Source organism: Populus nigra, chromosome 3 (assembly GCF_951802175.1).
Source record: "Populus nigra chromosome 3, ddPopNigr1.1, whole genome shotgun sequence".
NCBI classification, from domain to species: Eukaryota; Viridiplantae; Streptophyta; class Magnoliopsida; order Malpighiales; family Salicaceae; genus Populus; species Populus nigra.
In genome coordinates, this window is record NC_084854.1 from 19,701,538 (window position 1) to 19,718,096 (window position 16,559).

A 16,559-nucleotide genomic window follows, 5' to 3' on the forward strand; every position below is an offset into this window, starting at 1 on the left:
AAAAGATTCAAAACAAAATAAATAGTAATAAAAAAAAAGGTATAAAATTTGATGCAAAAAAAAAATGATCGGACACCTTTTATTTTTATAACCAACATGAATCCTAATCAAAGGAAAGATAAAATAAGAAGAAGAAGAAATAAAAGATTGTTAGAGTCTCGCGACCAATCAATCACCAACCCACGTCAGACAATTAAAAAGATTGGTGCACAATTTCCAACTAGACAAAGTTGCACATGCCGCTAGAGTATAATAGTTTCACACATATTAGCGTGTGCGTTGCACACACCGAAAAATTTGTCACACCTATTCTTTTTAGTATGTGGAATTGTTTTGGTGTCAAATTGAATCCTCAAGCCTTAGTTTTTTTAAATTAATAAAATTAAATTGTATTTTGCAAAATTGAGCATCAAAGTATCAAACACATGTTAGAATTTTTCCATCATATCATGGGATCCCTATGTATAGGCAACTGAAAAAAAAAAGAAAAACTATCAATTCTAATAATAATAATAAAAAATCAATATAAAAGGATCAACTTGAAAAAAAAAAAAAAAAAGGATTGAATTTCTCCCCTTCCCTTGCAATTCAGTCCCTGGTGTTTGCAAGAAAAAAAGTGTTCAATACTTATCCAGTGTTCACCGCGTTCCCAAAAAATTCAATTTTTTTTGCTAAAATTTAATATGATTTGTATGTTTTGAATCGTTTTGATGTGCTAATATAAAAAAAAATAATGTTTGAATCCACAATGTTTCGTCTTACATAGCACAATACATCATTAAGCTCTTTTTTTTTATATATATAATTAGCATTAGCAACTCTTTTTTTTATGATTTATTGGTATGATATATTTTTCAATTTATTTTACTAAACGCAAACATCAACTTTACAATTTTCAATTAAAAAAATCTTATGGTATTAAAAACATGCTCACAGCACCTATATCTTATTTTTTTGGTTTAGAAATTAACTTGAAATCTTATCTGCAATGTAACTCGGCACTTAACTAGGATAAAACTAAATTGTTGATATTTTCGCTGTAAAAATGATTTTCTTCAAAATTTTCAATAACATCAAGAGATTGCAACTTTACAATCATTTTGGTTTGTATATCTCTAACAAAATTAAAGGAAATTTCTTGTTTGTGAAAATTTCATATCACTTGAAAGATTCTAGGATGAACAAAGTGGCATATAAGCATAGTTGTTAAATTCATCCTGATTAGATAGAATCTAAAATTTAACCGAAGTTAGGTTTTATGTTGAAATTATTGTTATTAAATTAATCAATAACACAGTAATCCAAACTGTTTATGAATCAGTCCCCAGTTGGAGGAGACAACCCTGCATATAAGACACATCTCAACTGGCCACGTGAGCGTACAACATATAGCCGAATAAGGGTGATGAAAATCCATGCGTCTTCCCATTCAAGCAATTCCTTTTTCAATCCGACTTATTTTAATCGGTTAAAGTGTCAGCCGAAAATAAAATATTAAAAAAAACGTGAATTTTAGCGAGTTTTCTCTAAAATTTTCAATTCTAATATTATCCCTTCTTTCCACCCCTCTTTTCTAACTAGAATATGTAAAAGGTGGTTTGAGTTTTGATTTCCTATATATCCTGCTCCCTTGTCTAACCGATCTTTTGTTTGCCCTCCCAATCACGGCGTCCAAAAACCAAGATCTCCCAAATCCTCCTCCCAACATTGATCACCTGAATGGCCCCATCAAATTTGTGGTTCGAATGAAGGCATACGGTCGGGGATGAGAGCGAGGCAGAAAGACAGCCCATCTTCCTCATGACCCAATATGGTAGTGTCATGAGTAGCAGCTGCTTGTCATGTCTTGTTTTAGCACAGCGACATCAGCTGCCCTACCAAAAACACAAAGCGACATCAGCTGCCCTACCAAAAACACAAAGGAATAACTGCGGCCAACCATTCAGGCTCGGAAAGAGCAAAATGAAGGGGTAAATAGCACAAGTGAGAGAACCATCGCCACATTCCAAAACATATTCACATCAAGAGAAGAGGTGAAAACCATGTCCGGGAACTTGTTTCTACTAATAAAAAATGACTACCTTTTTAAAACTTATTAATCACTACATAAAAAGAAAAAAAAAAAGAAGAATATACACGGAGATCCTATTATCCTAATTCTCCTGATCTGGGCAACTATGACAGACATAATTTGGGTCTGATGCTGAAAACTATTCTAGTGCACTAAGTGCATCATATAACTCACCAGCACAGCACCCACTAGGTGGTTACCATTAGAGCTACAGCTAATTACATAACATCACAGTGACCCTCTAGTTGATAAGCTCCAGTACATACCCAAACTCAACCAGGTAAAACCAGCAAAGACCTAGAGCAAGCAAGCATCAAAGGTCCAGTATTGGGTTCTTCTACTTCTGCTAGCAACTTTAAGCATAGTGCCTACTCACCATTCTGTCCATCACTTACGACGTGCTGCATTTGCATGCTGCTGAGCTTTACTCTCAATCCTGATCCTATCAGCATACATGGGCAGGCAAATGATCTCATAAATCTCATTCAACAACACATCCTCTGTTATATTGTCATTGATGCTTCGCATCACCTATGTTGTGCATCAGAAAGAAGCTTCATTTAGTCCACTTGAGGAATTCATCAAATGCATCAGTGTGAAATTGATATGATATTAGCATATAGGTTAAAGCATGGCAAATACATGAGACATACATAAATAAGAATTGATTTATACATACAGACATGATCGCATATAAAGGTGATAGAACAGACCTTCTTGTAGGTGTTGAAATCATTTGGTGTTGATTTATCAGTCCGGATCCGCATACAGACCCACACACGTTCCTCTGAATCCCAAGAACACTCAACTATCTTCCCAGAGTATGAAGAGGGATCTAGAGCATCTGCATGTTTTTAAGTCTTGAGATCAAGAATGAAAACAAAAAATGGAAAGCCAGTAGAAAAAACCAAGAAAAAAGAAAAGAAGAAAAAGTAGAAACATATAGCGAGCCAGGAACATGCACAGAGGAAGAGATACAAGAATATGTGAAAAATGGATTTCAGCTCAAAGCAACGGACACCAATACAAATTGCTTGCATTAACAAGAGATACAGTAACTACCAATCTGAATGGCAAACTACCACTATCCAAAAACATAAGACCAAGTATATGATTAGCAACAGCTGAATTAGGTTAGCAATTGAAATCCCAGTGTTTTCAGTATTAATGCAAGGGTTGCATATATTCATGATTTTTGATAGTAGAATGAAACACATGACATCAAAAGAAAGTTTGGAGGCATGAAAAATCACACCAACCTTTGAAGGAAACTCGGTGGCCTTCCATCAGTTTCTTTTTCCCTCGCTCGTGCAGATAAAGCAACTGACGATCATCATCATCAACCTGCAACACATGTATTTTCACATCAGGATGAAAACATTAAATGAGAATTTCCAGTCAATAAGGCAAAGGGATGAAGATGGAAAAGCACCAAAACATCAAAGATAAACAGCTAGGTTGGTGGTGAGGTTGACAGACACACCTCAAATAGAAAGTCAACTGAGTTCATTTCAGGATATTTCCACTTCAGAAGGCCTTCATGAGTGCGAGTAACATAGGGATCATCCCAACCCTGGCACACAATATCATGAGTAATCTCTTGTTCACACCAGAATAATTACACTATAAAAGCATATGACATGACAAGTCTTTCCCTGTATGATATGTAAGAGGTGTAATGTTCACAATTTTCAGGTGGTGATTGTACATGATATTTGTTAGATCATTGACCACGAGCTTCAATATTGGATCAAAATTCTAAAAATATTTTAGAACGAAAATCTCCAGTGGATGGGTTGTGCAAAAAGTTCACAAGCAATCCTAATCACCTGAAAAATAAGACCATCTGCATCATGTGAAAGCCTTGGAATAAATTCCTTTAGGACCTTGGTAACAGTAGAAAGCAGCCAGAAATCCTTTCTTCTCACCTGGTAAACAATTCAAAAACACATCATTAGGTAATAAGATAAAAGAGGAAAAGCATCATATATTGCAAATTCAATAAATCTTCTTCTCATACCCTGAAGGGTTCCAGGTCATATCTATAATTTGGATTTCGACTCTGGTAAATATTTTGGCGTTCAGTATTTCGGGGCTCAATCACTTCTTTTTCAAGCATCTTCCATCGTTCATGAAAGGGCCGCTGCAGAAATTATGGATCAACGAAGCTCATAATTAGTAGATGGAATGAAGAACATTAGGGGAAAAGCATTTAATTAGATTGCTGGTATACAGTATACTGTGGTATGTATTCCTGAAACAGGCACAGCATATTCATCTAAATGTATGATTCTAATTACTCAAAATACTCCAAAATATATAGCTGAAAATCAGTAAAACATAATTCAGAAGAGATCATTCCAAATAAAAACAGAAAAGGCCATTTGAGTATGATTTGCTCCTCCTTTTTACTCCTGGCAAACAAAATTAATTGCCAAACATTTGCTGATCAATTAAAAAAAGTTATCAAAGGACTAGCATACAAACAGCTTTCTCCAAATTCCCAGTTATTCTTCGTGTTGTTTGGTAGGGGCCCACGTAGTTAATTAACCTGCTTCCTATCACTTGTTACACTTGTAGCAAATGATTAGCATCAGCACTCGAGAGATCCGACCCAATTAGTCTAGATAGGATAAAAAAAAGTATGCATTTATTTTTTTAAGCCATTCCAAACAAAATGAAGCTTATTACAAAGCTGCAACAGGGTGAGAACCATTTCCATCAGCCAGCTTTGAACAAAAGCCTCATGTAGCCCTGCTTTGTGCTGATTTTAATGTTAAAATACACAAATAGAAAAATCCTCTCCCCTTCAAATCATCCCTAAATTTCAGGCAAGTAAACCTATATCTTTATACCATATTGGATCTAAAAATATCAGTGCATCCCCAAAAGTAAGCCAAAGATGGGGATGATGTTCAAGAATGAACTGACAAAAGGTTGCCACAGAAAGGTATAAATAATTAAGCATTTCTGCCAACGGCACATGAATGCACTTCATGATTGCACAATATCAATCAGGGTTGCACCACCAGGGGCAGATCCAAAGTGGGGAGATTAGTCCACATTCCCCACTGCCCCCACAAATTACACCATTTTTCATGTAGTTCACCACTAGATCAAAGATTGATTTTAGCCCTCGTTAGATGACCAAATATTGCTCCCAGCACTTGACTTAAAATACAGAAATAAATAGCTCTCACAAAAAGCCTGTGATGGTGCATTGCTTTAGGGAAGAATGAAAACAAAACAATAAATGACTTTGTCTGCAGAAATAATGTTAATTTCCATAAATATCATTGTAAATCTAACCTCTATGACAGACACTTGGTTGACTGCCATCATATCATAGATAAGGTATCTTCTCTCCTGCTTCTGTGAGTCCGGCATAGTATCAATAATCATCTCCCCATCAAGTAATGTAAAGTGGTGCATCTTATCAGCTGGACCCTTAACAAAAAAAGACACAAGGAGTCATGTCAAAGATCATCCGAACAAGATGCCAACTATAATGATGAGTCTTGAAGCGAGAAACCATCCTAGAAGAAGAAATGCATAGTTACATACTTCATTGGTGTATCTACAGGGAAATCTCATCTGTACCCTTCGGAATTTAAAATTCCTATCTATCAAAAAGCACCCATCCACTGTAATTAACATCATGTATCTTGTTCCATCAGCCTTCCATGTTGCATAATAATAACGCTGCCTTAACAGCTGTAAGTTGTCCCTGCATGCCACAAATTTGAAATCCCATTCTTATGAAGTGATACTGAGAAGAAAATTGATTAAACAGCCCATAAGCTCAAGGAGCACTGTAGCTGAATTGGAATAAACTATAATGACCGGTGAACAAAACCATGTCTATTAATTCCTAATTTGAAAAGGGCAAAAAAGATTAAAAAAATTTGTTGAATTCAATATCAGTCTGCTGTAAAATTCAGGCTTCACTGCATTCATGGTAAAGCCAAAAAAACACAAATTTCCTTGTCGCAACCACAACATAAACAGCCATTTTGAGTTAAGCACATGGAAAGGTCTACACGGCCCACTTTTGCAGTTCCCACTGCCCACCCCCTTGAAAGAAAAGGTCAGATATCATATAGCATCAGTATCTTTAGACATTTTTCCACCATGATAGATACATATTCAAGCCACTCCAAAGTGGAAGCAAACAAAAATATATCTTATATATGAAGTGAACCGAGTTATGAATGATCATTCATTATCTATTTCCCCTAAATATTATTCTTGTTGTAATACATACAAGTGAGAGCAACCTATTCAGTTGTTGATCGTAATGCCAGGACTTCAATTGCTCTACAACATTCTAGCTTCGCTTCTTCATTACTATAAGATTTATAGCTACCATGGAAAATTATCATATTTGATGGTTTCAAGTTTTTAACCTAAACCATAGGCATAGATATTAGGGTTTTATATATATATCCTTGCACATCTAAATCATAGCTTAAGAGCTAGCAATTTGAGGCACCTTTATTCCAAGTCGTAGAGATCCTAACTTAACAAACTGAAGCACCTCTACGTAATACATATAGCAAAGCATAACAAACAACACAAAATAACAATGATTGAAGAAAATGCAGTTTAACCTGCTGAGAGAAACAGGGTGTGATCCTGGGAATTGTGAATTTCCTCTTCCCTGAAATTTAAGAAAAAAGTCACTACAAACTAAAGTCTGAATGAAGACATTTCAAGTTCAGGATTTTAACAATTAAAAAGCTATGAACAACATATTTTTTCACTTGTGATCTGGACACATTCCAAAATCAAATTTTGAACCTTTTTTATGTGAACATTAAAAGACAATTAATGGCATTTGTACATAAAACCTAGGAAGTGCAGGATGTGAAACAAAGAAAACTAAAATAGAGCGAATCCCATTTCAGTCAGTTTTATTCAATTCAAAGATGACCAAATGAAAATATTGATAAAGAATAAATTACATGAACTTAGAAGAACCAAAGACTTATATTTCTATGCAATAATTTCGACTACGGAATTCACCCATTTTGACTGATTGTATCCATTTGGGATAATGCTAATTTTTTTGTTAAAAAAAAGATAAGGTTTACAAAACCTGAGATTCAGGAGAAAATGGTTTCTTTAGAAGTGTGGGATCAAACTAGGTATATGTAATACATGTAATCGTTATAAGTCAGCTTTCCTTTATAGATGTTTCTAAAAATGATTTTAAAATCTGACTGAATCCAAGATACAAATGGTTGGCTTATGTTAAAGAAAGAAAGGAATGCATAAATGTAATGTTAGGATAGTTATATGTGAAGATATATCTAATCCGCACACCTATTACTGAGAATCTGGATAGGGATTCCAATAAAAGCCCTTATGTTTCATTCGTAACTGTAAATTAAATTCAATATTGAATAAAGAAACTCAATCAAGAAAAAAAAACAAAGAACAAAGAGTTTGAATTTAAAGAATGGTTTGGAACAAAGAAAAAAATCGAGAAACAAAATGTCGTATGAATTCTGGGACGTCATGATCAAGACAATACATTTGTGCATACATGTAACTGGAGGAGTTAAACAACATGGGTGCCACACCAAATCTAAGATATCACAAATAAACGAGCAGCAGCATACAACAAAGCTTGAACAGAGGCAAAGAAATATTACATTCAACTTAAGTGCTTGGTAGCAAAACTGCCGCAGTGCATCCAGCTGGTCATTAGGTATTTCATCCCCCAGAACATCGTCATTTGTCATTATGACAGCCATCTCATGATTGCCCTGAAATGACAAATGGCATGTGCAAAATCTAAACAAACAGGACACTGCAATTTTCTACGGAAATTTAAGCTAAATGAGAGGCATTACTTCTGAATTCATGAAGCAAAAGAAAAAGAAAAAGACATGAATCCCTTGTCAACTTATTATAGCAATAAACTACCACCACATATTTCATTTCAAAAATTATCTAGATCACATTTTACAGCTGGAAACATTTATGTTTGACTTCTAAAGGAAGAATAACACCAACAGAAAACTAAAAATAATTAACAACAAAGCTTTCAACCTAAACTCAGCATCGGTCTCTAATGCCTGCAACCTCCAAACATTTTCTTGCCAGTATGAAGTTAGTATAGAGCAAGAACATCCACTTCACAGCTTCCTAAACGGAATAACTGAGCTTTCTTAAGAAAAAAAAAATGAATAAAAAAGAACTCTTTTAAAATTTTTTGATCATCCTTACTATATAGATCCAGAACATACAAAAAACCACATGGAAAAATTATGGGAAATAGTTCAATAACATGTAGCATTGCCATTTCTTAACTTTAAGCATGCGATAAAGAATAACATGTACTCGCCTATCATCAGACACCCATTATGTTATTGATGTAAAAAAAAACCCCATCAAACTAGAACCTTCTAACTATAAAAGCACCTCATTTTAAAATGTTCACTAGATTCAAGAGTCCTTCGGGCAGGCATAAAAGCTATCCTCCCTTAAAATACATGAAGTAAAGAAAAACATCCCCATGCGACTTGAAACCTAAGACATGTCATTTAACTCTTAAATGCTAGTAAAACTCAAAGCAAAGCAAAAAAAAATATTCCACAACACAGAGGCTTTGGAATCAATTTCACATATTAGGATACTCAGAGTCGCTATAACTAAGGCCCTTTTTTTCCCTGACTTGTTACCAACTCCAAATGAGAACCAACTCCAAATGAGAGTTTGAAACTGACATGTAGTCAAGTACAATTGAGCAATTACCAACAATACATCTGTCACTATGTCTGCTGCCGCATTTTTCTTTGTGGGCCTAAATAATAATAGTTCTCCTAATGCTGAAGGCAATAGTTCCAAAATCAGTTCTCAGGAAGAAACAGCAACATACACGCAAAACAACTCTCCACAACAACACCAGTTTATATCATGCCACCACAGAAAAATATGACAACTAGATGTTACATCAAAGAATTTGCATACATGTACGCTAGTAGCTGAACCTCCATCATCATCATCATCATCAGGCACTGCCTCACCATTGAGATCAAATTCAGAAGACCTCTTCCACTCTGGAGTTGGTGGGCAAACAACCGTTATTGGCTTTCTTTCATGATAGAATGAGTACAAGGCATCAATATAATCTGGCTTGTATATTCCTGGAGGACGTGCTTCAGCAAATATGTCTATTGCCTGCGCAATTAGCAAAAGAAATTTAAAAACAATGACTTGTAGAATAAAACCAACTGAGATACACGTGAAAGGAGACATTGGAAACTTACCTGAGTGACAGACATTGGTTGTGAACGCATTAAATAATGAGCTATCATATATCCTGTACGATTATGCCCATGTGTACAATGAACAAGAATATACTTCTTTGTATGTTTCTGACGCAAGAGGAATTGCATGACCTGAAAAAATGATGCACATGCAGGACTGTTGAGTACAATATTACACTCATTCAACATTGTGTGTTTAGGTATGAATGGTTCCTCAGATAAGGATATGCTGCCTTCACATGGATCACTAAATACCCCAGTTCACTGGGGTATTGTTGATTCTGTTTGGTTGGGAAGGGAGGGAGAGGGTGATGGTTTGACTTGGTGACAAGAAAGAATCACAAGCAACCATTGCTTGCAACATGTGCACATATGGACATATGAGGCATAGGCATGCAAGCACACACATGCACATGGCATGTTCAAAAGCAAACTTGTGCTCACATATGAGATTCTCGGTTCGCATATGATGCTCTATCCTGGCATTGTTTACTACAACTAGAGGTTCAAAGCAGTGATAGCTTAATAGCATAAAAGAGACATAAAACCTTAAAAACTACCATGAAACCAAGCTAATGGCCTGTGCAGCACACAAAATTTGGGAAAATACATATATGCTACAAGAAGGTCCGGGGGAGGAAAAAACATGAAAAAACCTGAGAAGGTATTGTAAAAGAAGCATACCTCATAAACAAAGGTATTTACAGCTGTATTCTCTGGTACAGCATCACGCCCCTTGCAATATATCTGGAAAATCAAAGAAAAGAAGTTGATAATCAGGTGAGCAACTCTACAATAAAATTGGAGACTGGAGAAAATTAATATTGTCATTGCCAATTCACCTTGACATGCTTGATACCTTCTTTCTTCAAATCTACTGTTGAATAGTAGCGAGTAGTATTTGTCAAATCAATCACCAGACCAAGCTGAAAAATCAGTGGATAAACTTAGAATTATTCAAGATAATATTCTTTTTTCCTGCAGAGAAGAATTTATTCTTCATTACTCCTTATGGTAGCAAATTACAAATATTGCAACCTTAATTGTGTAGCAACATAACCCTGCTAAATTGTGGAACATTTCCTCTAAGTTGGCTCTATAGATAGATGATACAGATGATTCAGAAAATGCCAGGTTATTGAGAAATTAATTGTGTGGTCATGACTAGTTTTCTCACTGGTAGTAGAAGAGATTTACTAGGAAGCAAAGGAGGTAAAAATGACTTTTAAGTTCAAAGTACTTACTTTCCTTCCTAAAACTCTTTGTTGATGAATGACTTGTTTAAAGGAGTATCTTTTACCAGGAGGAATGCAGTCATTGTAAGCTTCACCGAGTGGAACCTTAGAAGGAACGATACAATTTATTTCCTGGCCAAACGCAGGACAGTCCAACCAGCCTGCAGTTATGGATAGCAAATTATTGAATGAAAGTAATGATACCTAAGATGAAACAAACAGTGTCCTTAAACTAAGGAAAGCATATGAAAAACTGCAGAAACATAGACTAATCAAATGCTTAGAGATATAGTGAAGGGTTAAAAGGATAAAGGAAGAAGACCACAGCTCAGAGAACCATTCAATAATATCTTTTTACTCTCTTTTCCCCCCTTCTCTGAGTTCTTAAGCTAACAAAGACAATATCCAATCCTCCCCTACTGCAGCTTTGCAATGAGGAATACTACCATGCCAAATACCCATCAGCAGAACCATTCACTAGTATCAACAATACAAGATGACAACTAGTTTTCTAATATTTGTGGCTAAAACTATGTTTTATTAACAAAGGGTCCTCAGCCAAGGGAATTACCGCAGTAATATAAGACAAAACTATGACTGACTTCCAGGGAATAGCTCATAAGCATAATCATCTCCAGTACACTTAATTCATTAATTTCGAGTTTTGAGAAATCAATGTCTGTAGTAGTAATAAAAAAAAAAGCACAGCACAGTCTTGTTATTACCTTGGTAATGTAGGATGGGAATAGAAGGTAAGGGAGGAGATACGGAAAGAAATGTAAGTGATAAAACAGAGGAGCAGGAAGAAAATGTCAAGTTCTTTCAATAGTCAACAGCTAATTGTCAATCACTAAATAAGTTCCGTTTAAACATAGGATGTGCTCTTATATGGATGCCAAAACTAAACCAAATAGAAATAAGAATTCCTGAAGAGGAAAATCGAAGCAACCAATACTGAATAGGAAAAAAATGAATTCTTGAATTAATACTACTGTGATAGGAAATAAAGCCAAACTCCTAAGTAAATAATATGCCTAACATCTAAGATTCTAAACAACCATGTAACTAAAGAGCAATCTTACAAATGTTGCATGTAAACCACCTTCTTGCTAAGCATTTTGGAAATCAAAATTGGTGAAGAGCTAATGATTAAGATCTCTGAGACTCCCATCCTGCGGCCAATCCCAAACAATGGAGGAATAGTTGTGGTGGCCTAAAGGTACCCACAAATACCCCACTGCTTATAAATATCAAAAGAAAAATGACAATTGTTTCATAGCCCTTTTTTCATTTTCAGTAGCAAGCCAGATCCACCAGGTTACGAATTTAACCATCAAACAATCCAACAATAGATTGATATTCAGAAATGTAGTGAGGCAGTATCATACACCTCTAATAGATAACTAATTCCATAGAACAATGGTTTCAGTAAACACCATTTAAAACCATCATAATGCAAGCCACATAAACCATTTCTGCATGGAGCAATTAGACAAGAAACTTACCAGGAGGAAGTTTGCTTTTATCATATGATTTATAGTGTTTAGATGGAAAGAATTGATCGTGCACTGGTTGCCGAGACACATGTACAGGTCTGTCATCCGAGCATTCATTTCTCAAACGCTTACGTCTTTCTTCACGTTCCTAATCAAGATGAACATAAGATCAACAATCATGCATATAAATGGAAGACAAACAAATGCCCCAATGCCATTATATTAATCATCAAAAAAACATAAAAGGAAAAAAGAGAACCCAGATGTGGGAATGAGCAAGGGAGGGAAACAAAATGTCATCTTACACACAAGTCCACAAAATATGTTGGTACTCAAAACATTTAACCCCAATCAAATAGAGAGTGCCTATGCTTCAGTATTCAAAAACTTCAAGGCATTCCATTTCACAGCACTAAAGATAGTAATGACAACATGTTAGTTGAAGGGAAGTTTTGTGTGCACTCTATAGCTACAGAATAGTCATTATTTTCCTTTGGGACTCGATGATCACAAACAAGTCTTTAATTGTTAAGTTTACTAGCTTTACACTCTTCTCTCCATCTGCCAAGCTTTAAGATTAAACAGCCATTATATCCATAATGAAGCTAAATTTCCACACCTTTGTTCCTAATGTGCTTGCATAATTGCATTTGTATATTAACCAGGAAAAAGTGATAAATTGATTACATTATAAGATCCTCATCCTCAAGTTCCTGCAACTGTTAAAGACTTACAACAACTGAAGCAGAAAAGTAATGCATCCTACGGCACAAACCCATTCCCAGTATTAAAGTGCCAATCACCAGAGAAAACAACAAAAATATGATTTATAACTTCATAAAATCTTAAAATGATCTCCAGATTCAATCAAAATACTTAATCCAGTTGCTATAATATAACAAATTGGGGCCCAATGCCAAAGTTCCATGCGGCGACGGCAACTTCAAAGTTCAAATCCTGTTTCCTGATAAAATATAGCAGCCACAAGGTTGGAATGACTGTTCAGATTACTGAATGATTCTTTACATATAACCAAACCACTTAGGAGTCATAAAAGGAGCCATCATGTAAAAAAACCAGATACAAACACCACAGCAATATATTTCATTCTTCCAGAATAGCAAAGCTCTGATAAAATCTTTCCTGATTATTATCATTCACCAAAGTAACGCCATAATTTGGAACAAAAGTCGATTCTTCTAATGCAAAATACTGGAAACAGAAAGCAAGAATAGAATTTAGAAATACCCTGCGGGCAGTTTCGACAGCAGACTCTGACCGTTCACCAGCAGCACTGTATTCTTCTACGTGCCCTTCAGAATTATCTTCGTCGCCTTCAGGTACCGGCGACACATTTAAATCCATGGTAACAACCATTCAACATTTACCAGCATGAAAAATATCAAATTCTCTTCTTATAACAGCAGCACCTACTGTTGCAAAACCAAATTAACATATTTAATCACCAATTAAACTAAGTATCAAGTTTTGAGGTTGACCTAAAATCTAATAAAACAAAAGTACCTAACTCCTTTTGAGTAATTATAATTTTTTTTTCTAAACCAACTGATTGCACCCTAAATAATAAAATCAGAGAGTGGAAAGGATTTGTAGAAAGCGAGAAGTGAAGAAGAGTTCAGAACCTCACCATTATCAAGAAATCGAGGAAATCAGGGTCTAAAGGACTAGACAGTGCAGGTTAAGTAGGTGTGGCACAGAGTCTCGGCCGGTCAAAACCCTAGAATTATGGAGCAGGAGTTGTATGCGTACGTTTCTGCTTGAAATCTTTTTCGGGTTCGAAACCCTAGAGAGAAAGAGAGGGGTGGGGTTTGTTGGCTTAGAGAGAGACAGGGCGAAGTGAAGATGTGTTTGTTTTGTTCTCTCTTTTTTTTATTTAATTATCAAACCCATGTCGAGAGAGAGATCACGAGAGAGAGAGAGAGAGAGAGAGAGAGAGAGGAGACGAAATTGTTTTCTCTCTCTTTTTTTTTATTTAATTATCAAACCCATGTCGAGAGAGACATCACGAGTGAGAGAGGAGACGAAATTCACGAATCGGAGCTAAAGTATTAAAGGGGATAAATAAATAGAAAAATACTGGGATTATTTTATTATTCAGCCGTGCTTCAATGGAAAAACACAAAAGTTATATATTAACAATTATTAATATTAATTAACAAATGAAAGGATTGCCACACTCATGAAATAGTGTTTTTTTGTTATTTAGATTTTTTTCTTTTTTAATTTTACCCTTTAACAATATAATTTTTTAATTTAATTTAATTTATTTTATTTTCATTCTTTAATATTATGTTATTTTAAAAATTATATTTTATAATTTTTCTTAATTTATTTTGTATAGAGTTATTGTGGTCTTATGATTTTATTTTTTAATTTCAACGTTTAGCATTGAAAATATTAGAAATGGAGTTTAATAATTTATTTTTTTAATTTTTATGAAGTTAGCCCTGGTTAACTTGAATTGGTATTTTTTTTTATTTGATCTTATTTTTCAACTCTATTTTTTAATATTGGATTAGTTAGAAATTGAGTTTTGTGATTTTTTTTATTTGTTTTCTATGATATTATCCTAATCACATGATCTGAACTGTGGGTTTAGCAAGTTAACACAGGTTGATTTGAATATTTTTTTGTCATTTTTTAATTTAATATTTTTTTCAATTATATCCTTCAACATTGGGTTAATCATGAATTGATCTTTATAATTTATTTTGATTTATTTTCTACAAGGCTATCATTGTCTTATTACATGGGTTGTAGATTTGATAGATTAATCCAGGTCAATTCAATATATCATCATCTCCATATTTGAAAAACAAATGTCATCCAATATGTGATTGTATCAATATTTAAAAAAGATGTTGTCCAACATGCATTATGTTTTGAGTTCATGATTAATTTTTTTTATTAGAAAGCATGTTAGCAACGCTTTGATTTTTTTATGTTAAAAAAATTAATTTGACCTGCAACATCGTGCAAACCAATGATCTAGTAAAAAAACTAAAAACAAGATATACATTCATTATAGAAACAACATTCTTGTGATTTTTTAAAACTCTTCATCTTTTCTTTTCTTTTTTACATGTTGCCCAATTGTGTTGTTATTTATACATATTTTCTTAACTTAGGTTTCATCCACATTAGTGTATGAGAATTACTAATGTTGTGACATGTTTTCCTTTTTTTTTTCTTTTCTCCTAATAGCCACCATCCCTTTGTTCTTATCTTAGAAGATAGTAAAAGTTTACTTCGATCAGATTTTATATGCTTATGGTTCTTTTTCCACATCAACAATAAAAAACACAAAAAAAAACATCTTTCAAATTTAATCGCAATTCCAGGTTTTAAATATATGGATTCACAATCAAAGGCAACCCACAAAGGTATCATCAATGGTTGTTATGGAATTGTAACAAATCCATCGTCTAACACAACCCACATGTTTTACAGCCTCTCTTTAGATTTAGTTAACATGACCTTGGATGGAGAAGTAGGTCCATAGTTCTGTTTGTTTGCCTCGTGCTTTTCACCTCTTTTGGTTTTATTTTTCTTTATTTTTCTTATGTTTTAGGATTTTCTTCGTGTTTATATGGTTCCACATAATCTATTCTTTTCCTCTTCTTTTTCCACCTTCTCTATCATTAACGAAAGAAACAATCTGCTTATAAATTTTGTGTTTCTTTAGGTGGGATGTGTTGGTAGATAGATGTGCTATTTTGTTTAGGTTTTCGGCATGGTGGTGGTCCTCTATAAACAATTATTTTAATTCATTAAAGCTTCCATGTCAAATTGAAATATATGTTTTTATAAAATCTCGAATGCAATTATTATTTTCTTATTCCTTGACCTTTAAAATAAAGGTTTTTTTACATGGATTTGGTATTTTTCCTCCGATTTGGTTTGCCCTGAAGGATGGTTCTAGCATAGATTCGCAAGACATGATTGCTCAGTTATTCCATATGGTTGTTGGTTTTTCGATTTAAGTTGTGTTGGTCTTTGAAATGAAAGTTTCTAGAATTTTGCTTATGCCAATTTTGATTGTGTGCTCTTACTCCAGATTTGTTTACTACTTAACCTAATAAAGTTAGCTAAAAAAATCTATGCTTGTTAATTTCTGAATATCTCATGATTTTCATTATCATGTCTTGCTTCTTTTAGCAATTATAGAACTTGTATTGTAGTACTTAAATGCCCTTAAATATGAGTTTTTTCATCATGTTTGCTTTATGCTTTGGTTTAAAAGCTTAATCATGTTATGACTATGCATCTAACATCTTTTACCATATTATTCATCATTATTTACACCCTTTTACCCCAACTTAATAATAAAAAATGAAAAGGAGACCTACACGTGTAAAACTCAATAAAACATTATAGCAAATCCTTAATATGATGAGAATGTTAGCTTTAACCAAACTATTATAGTATACGAACGCATATGTAAGCAATTTTGGTTCAC

The 16,559-nt window shown here is 34.2% G+C and overlaps 1 protein-coding gene across 4 annotated transcripts; it reads right to left on the minus strand.

Moving 5' to 3' along the window:
* Positions 1–1,405: 1,405 nt before the first annotated feature.
* On the minus strand, positions 1,406–14,054 carry LOC133689395 (uncharacterized). 4 transcript variants are annotated; one of them, XM_062109254.1, is made up of 19 exons: positions 13,728–14,054; positions 13,328–13,512; positions 12,089–12,227; positions 10,593–10,744; positions 10,191–10,274; positions 10,033–10,095; positions 9,349–9,480; positions 9,050–9,259; positions 7,729–7,842; positions 6,682–6,731; positions 5,636–5,798; positions 5,381–5,518; positions 4,092–4,214; positions 3,901–3,999; positions 3,555–3,644; positions 3,331–3,415; positions 2,785–2,915; positions 2,448–2,602; positions 1,406–1,869 (listed from the first exon to the last, which is right to left on the minus strand). In XM_062109254.1, the coding sequence occupies exons 2-18, from the start codon at positions 13,454–13,456 to the stop codon at positions 2,459–2,461; spliced, it is 2,046 nt and encodes a 681-aa protein (XP_061965238.1). In that variant the 5' UTR covers positions 13,457–13,512; positions 13,728–14,054; the 3' UTR covers positions 1,406–1,869; positions 2,448–2,458. The 4 variants fall into 4 exon arrangements, with proteins under 4 accessions (XP_061965238.1, XP_061965239.1, XP_061965240.1 ...); XM_062109255.1 differs by having other exon boundaries at positions 1,406–1,874; XM_062109256.1 differs by lacking the exon at positions 1,406–1,869 and having other exon boundaries at positions 1,985–2,602; positions 13,328–13,509; positions 13,728–14,053.
* Between the last annotated feature and the right edge of the window lie 2,505 nt (positions 14,055–16,559).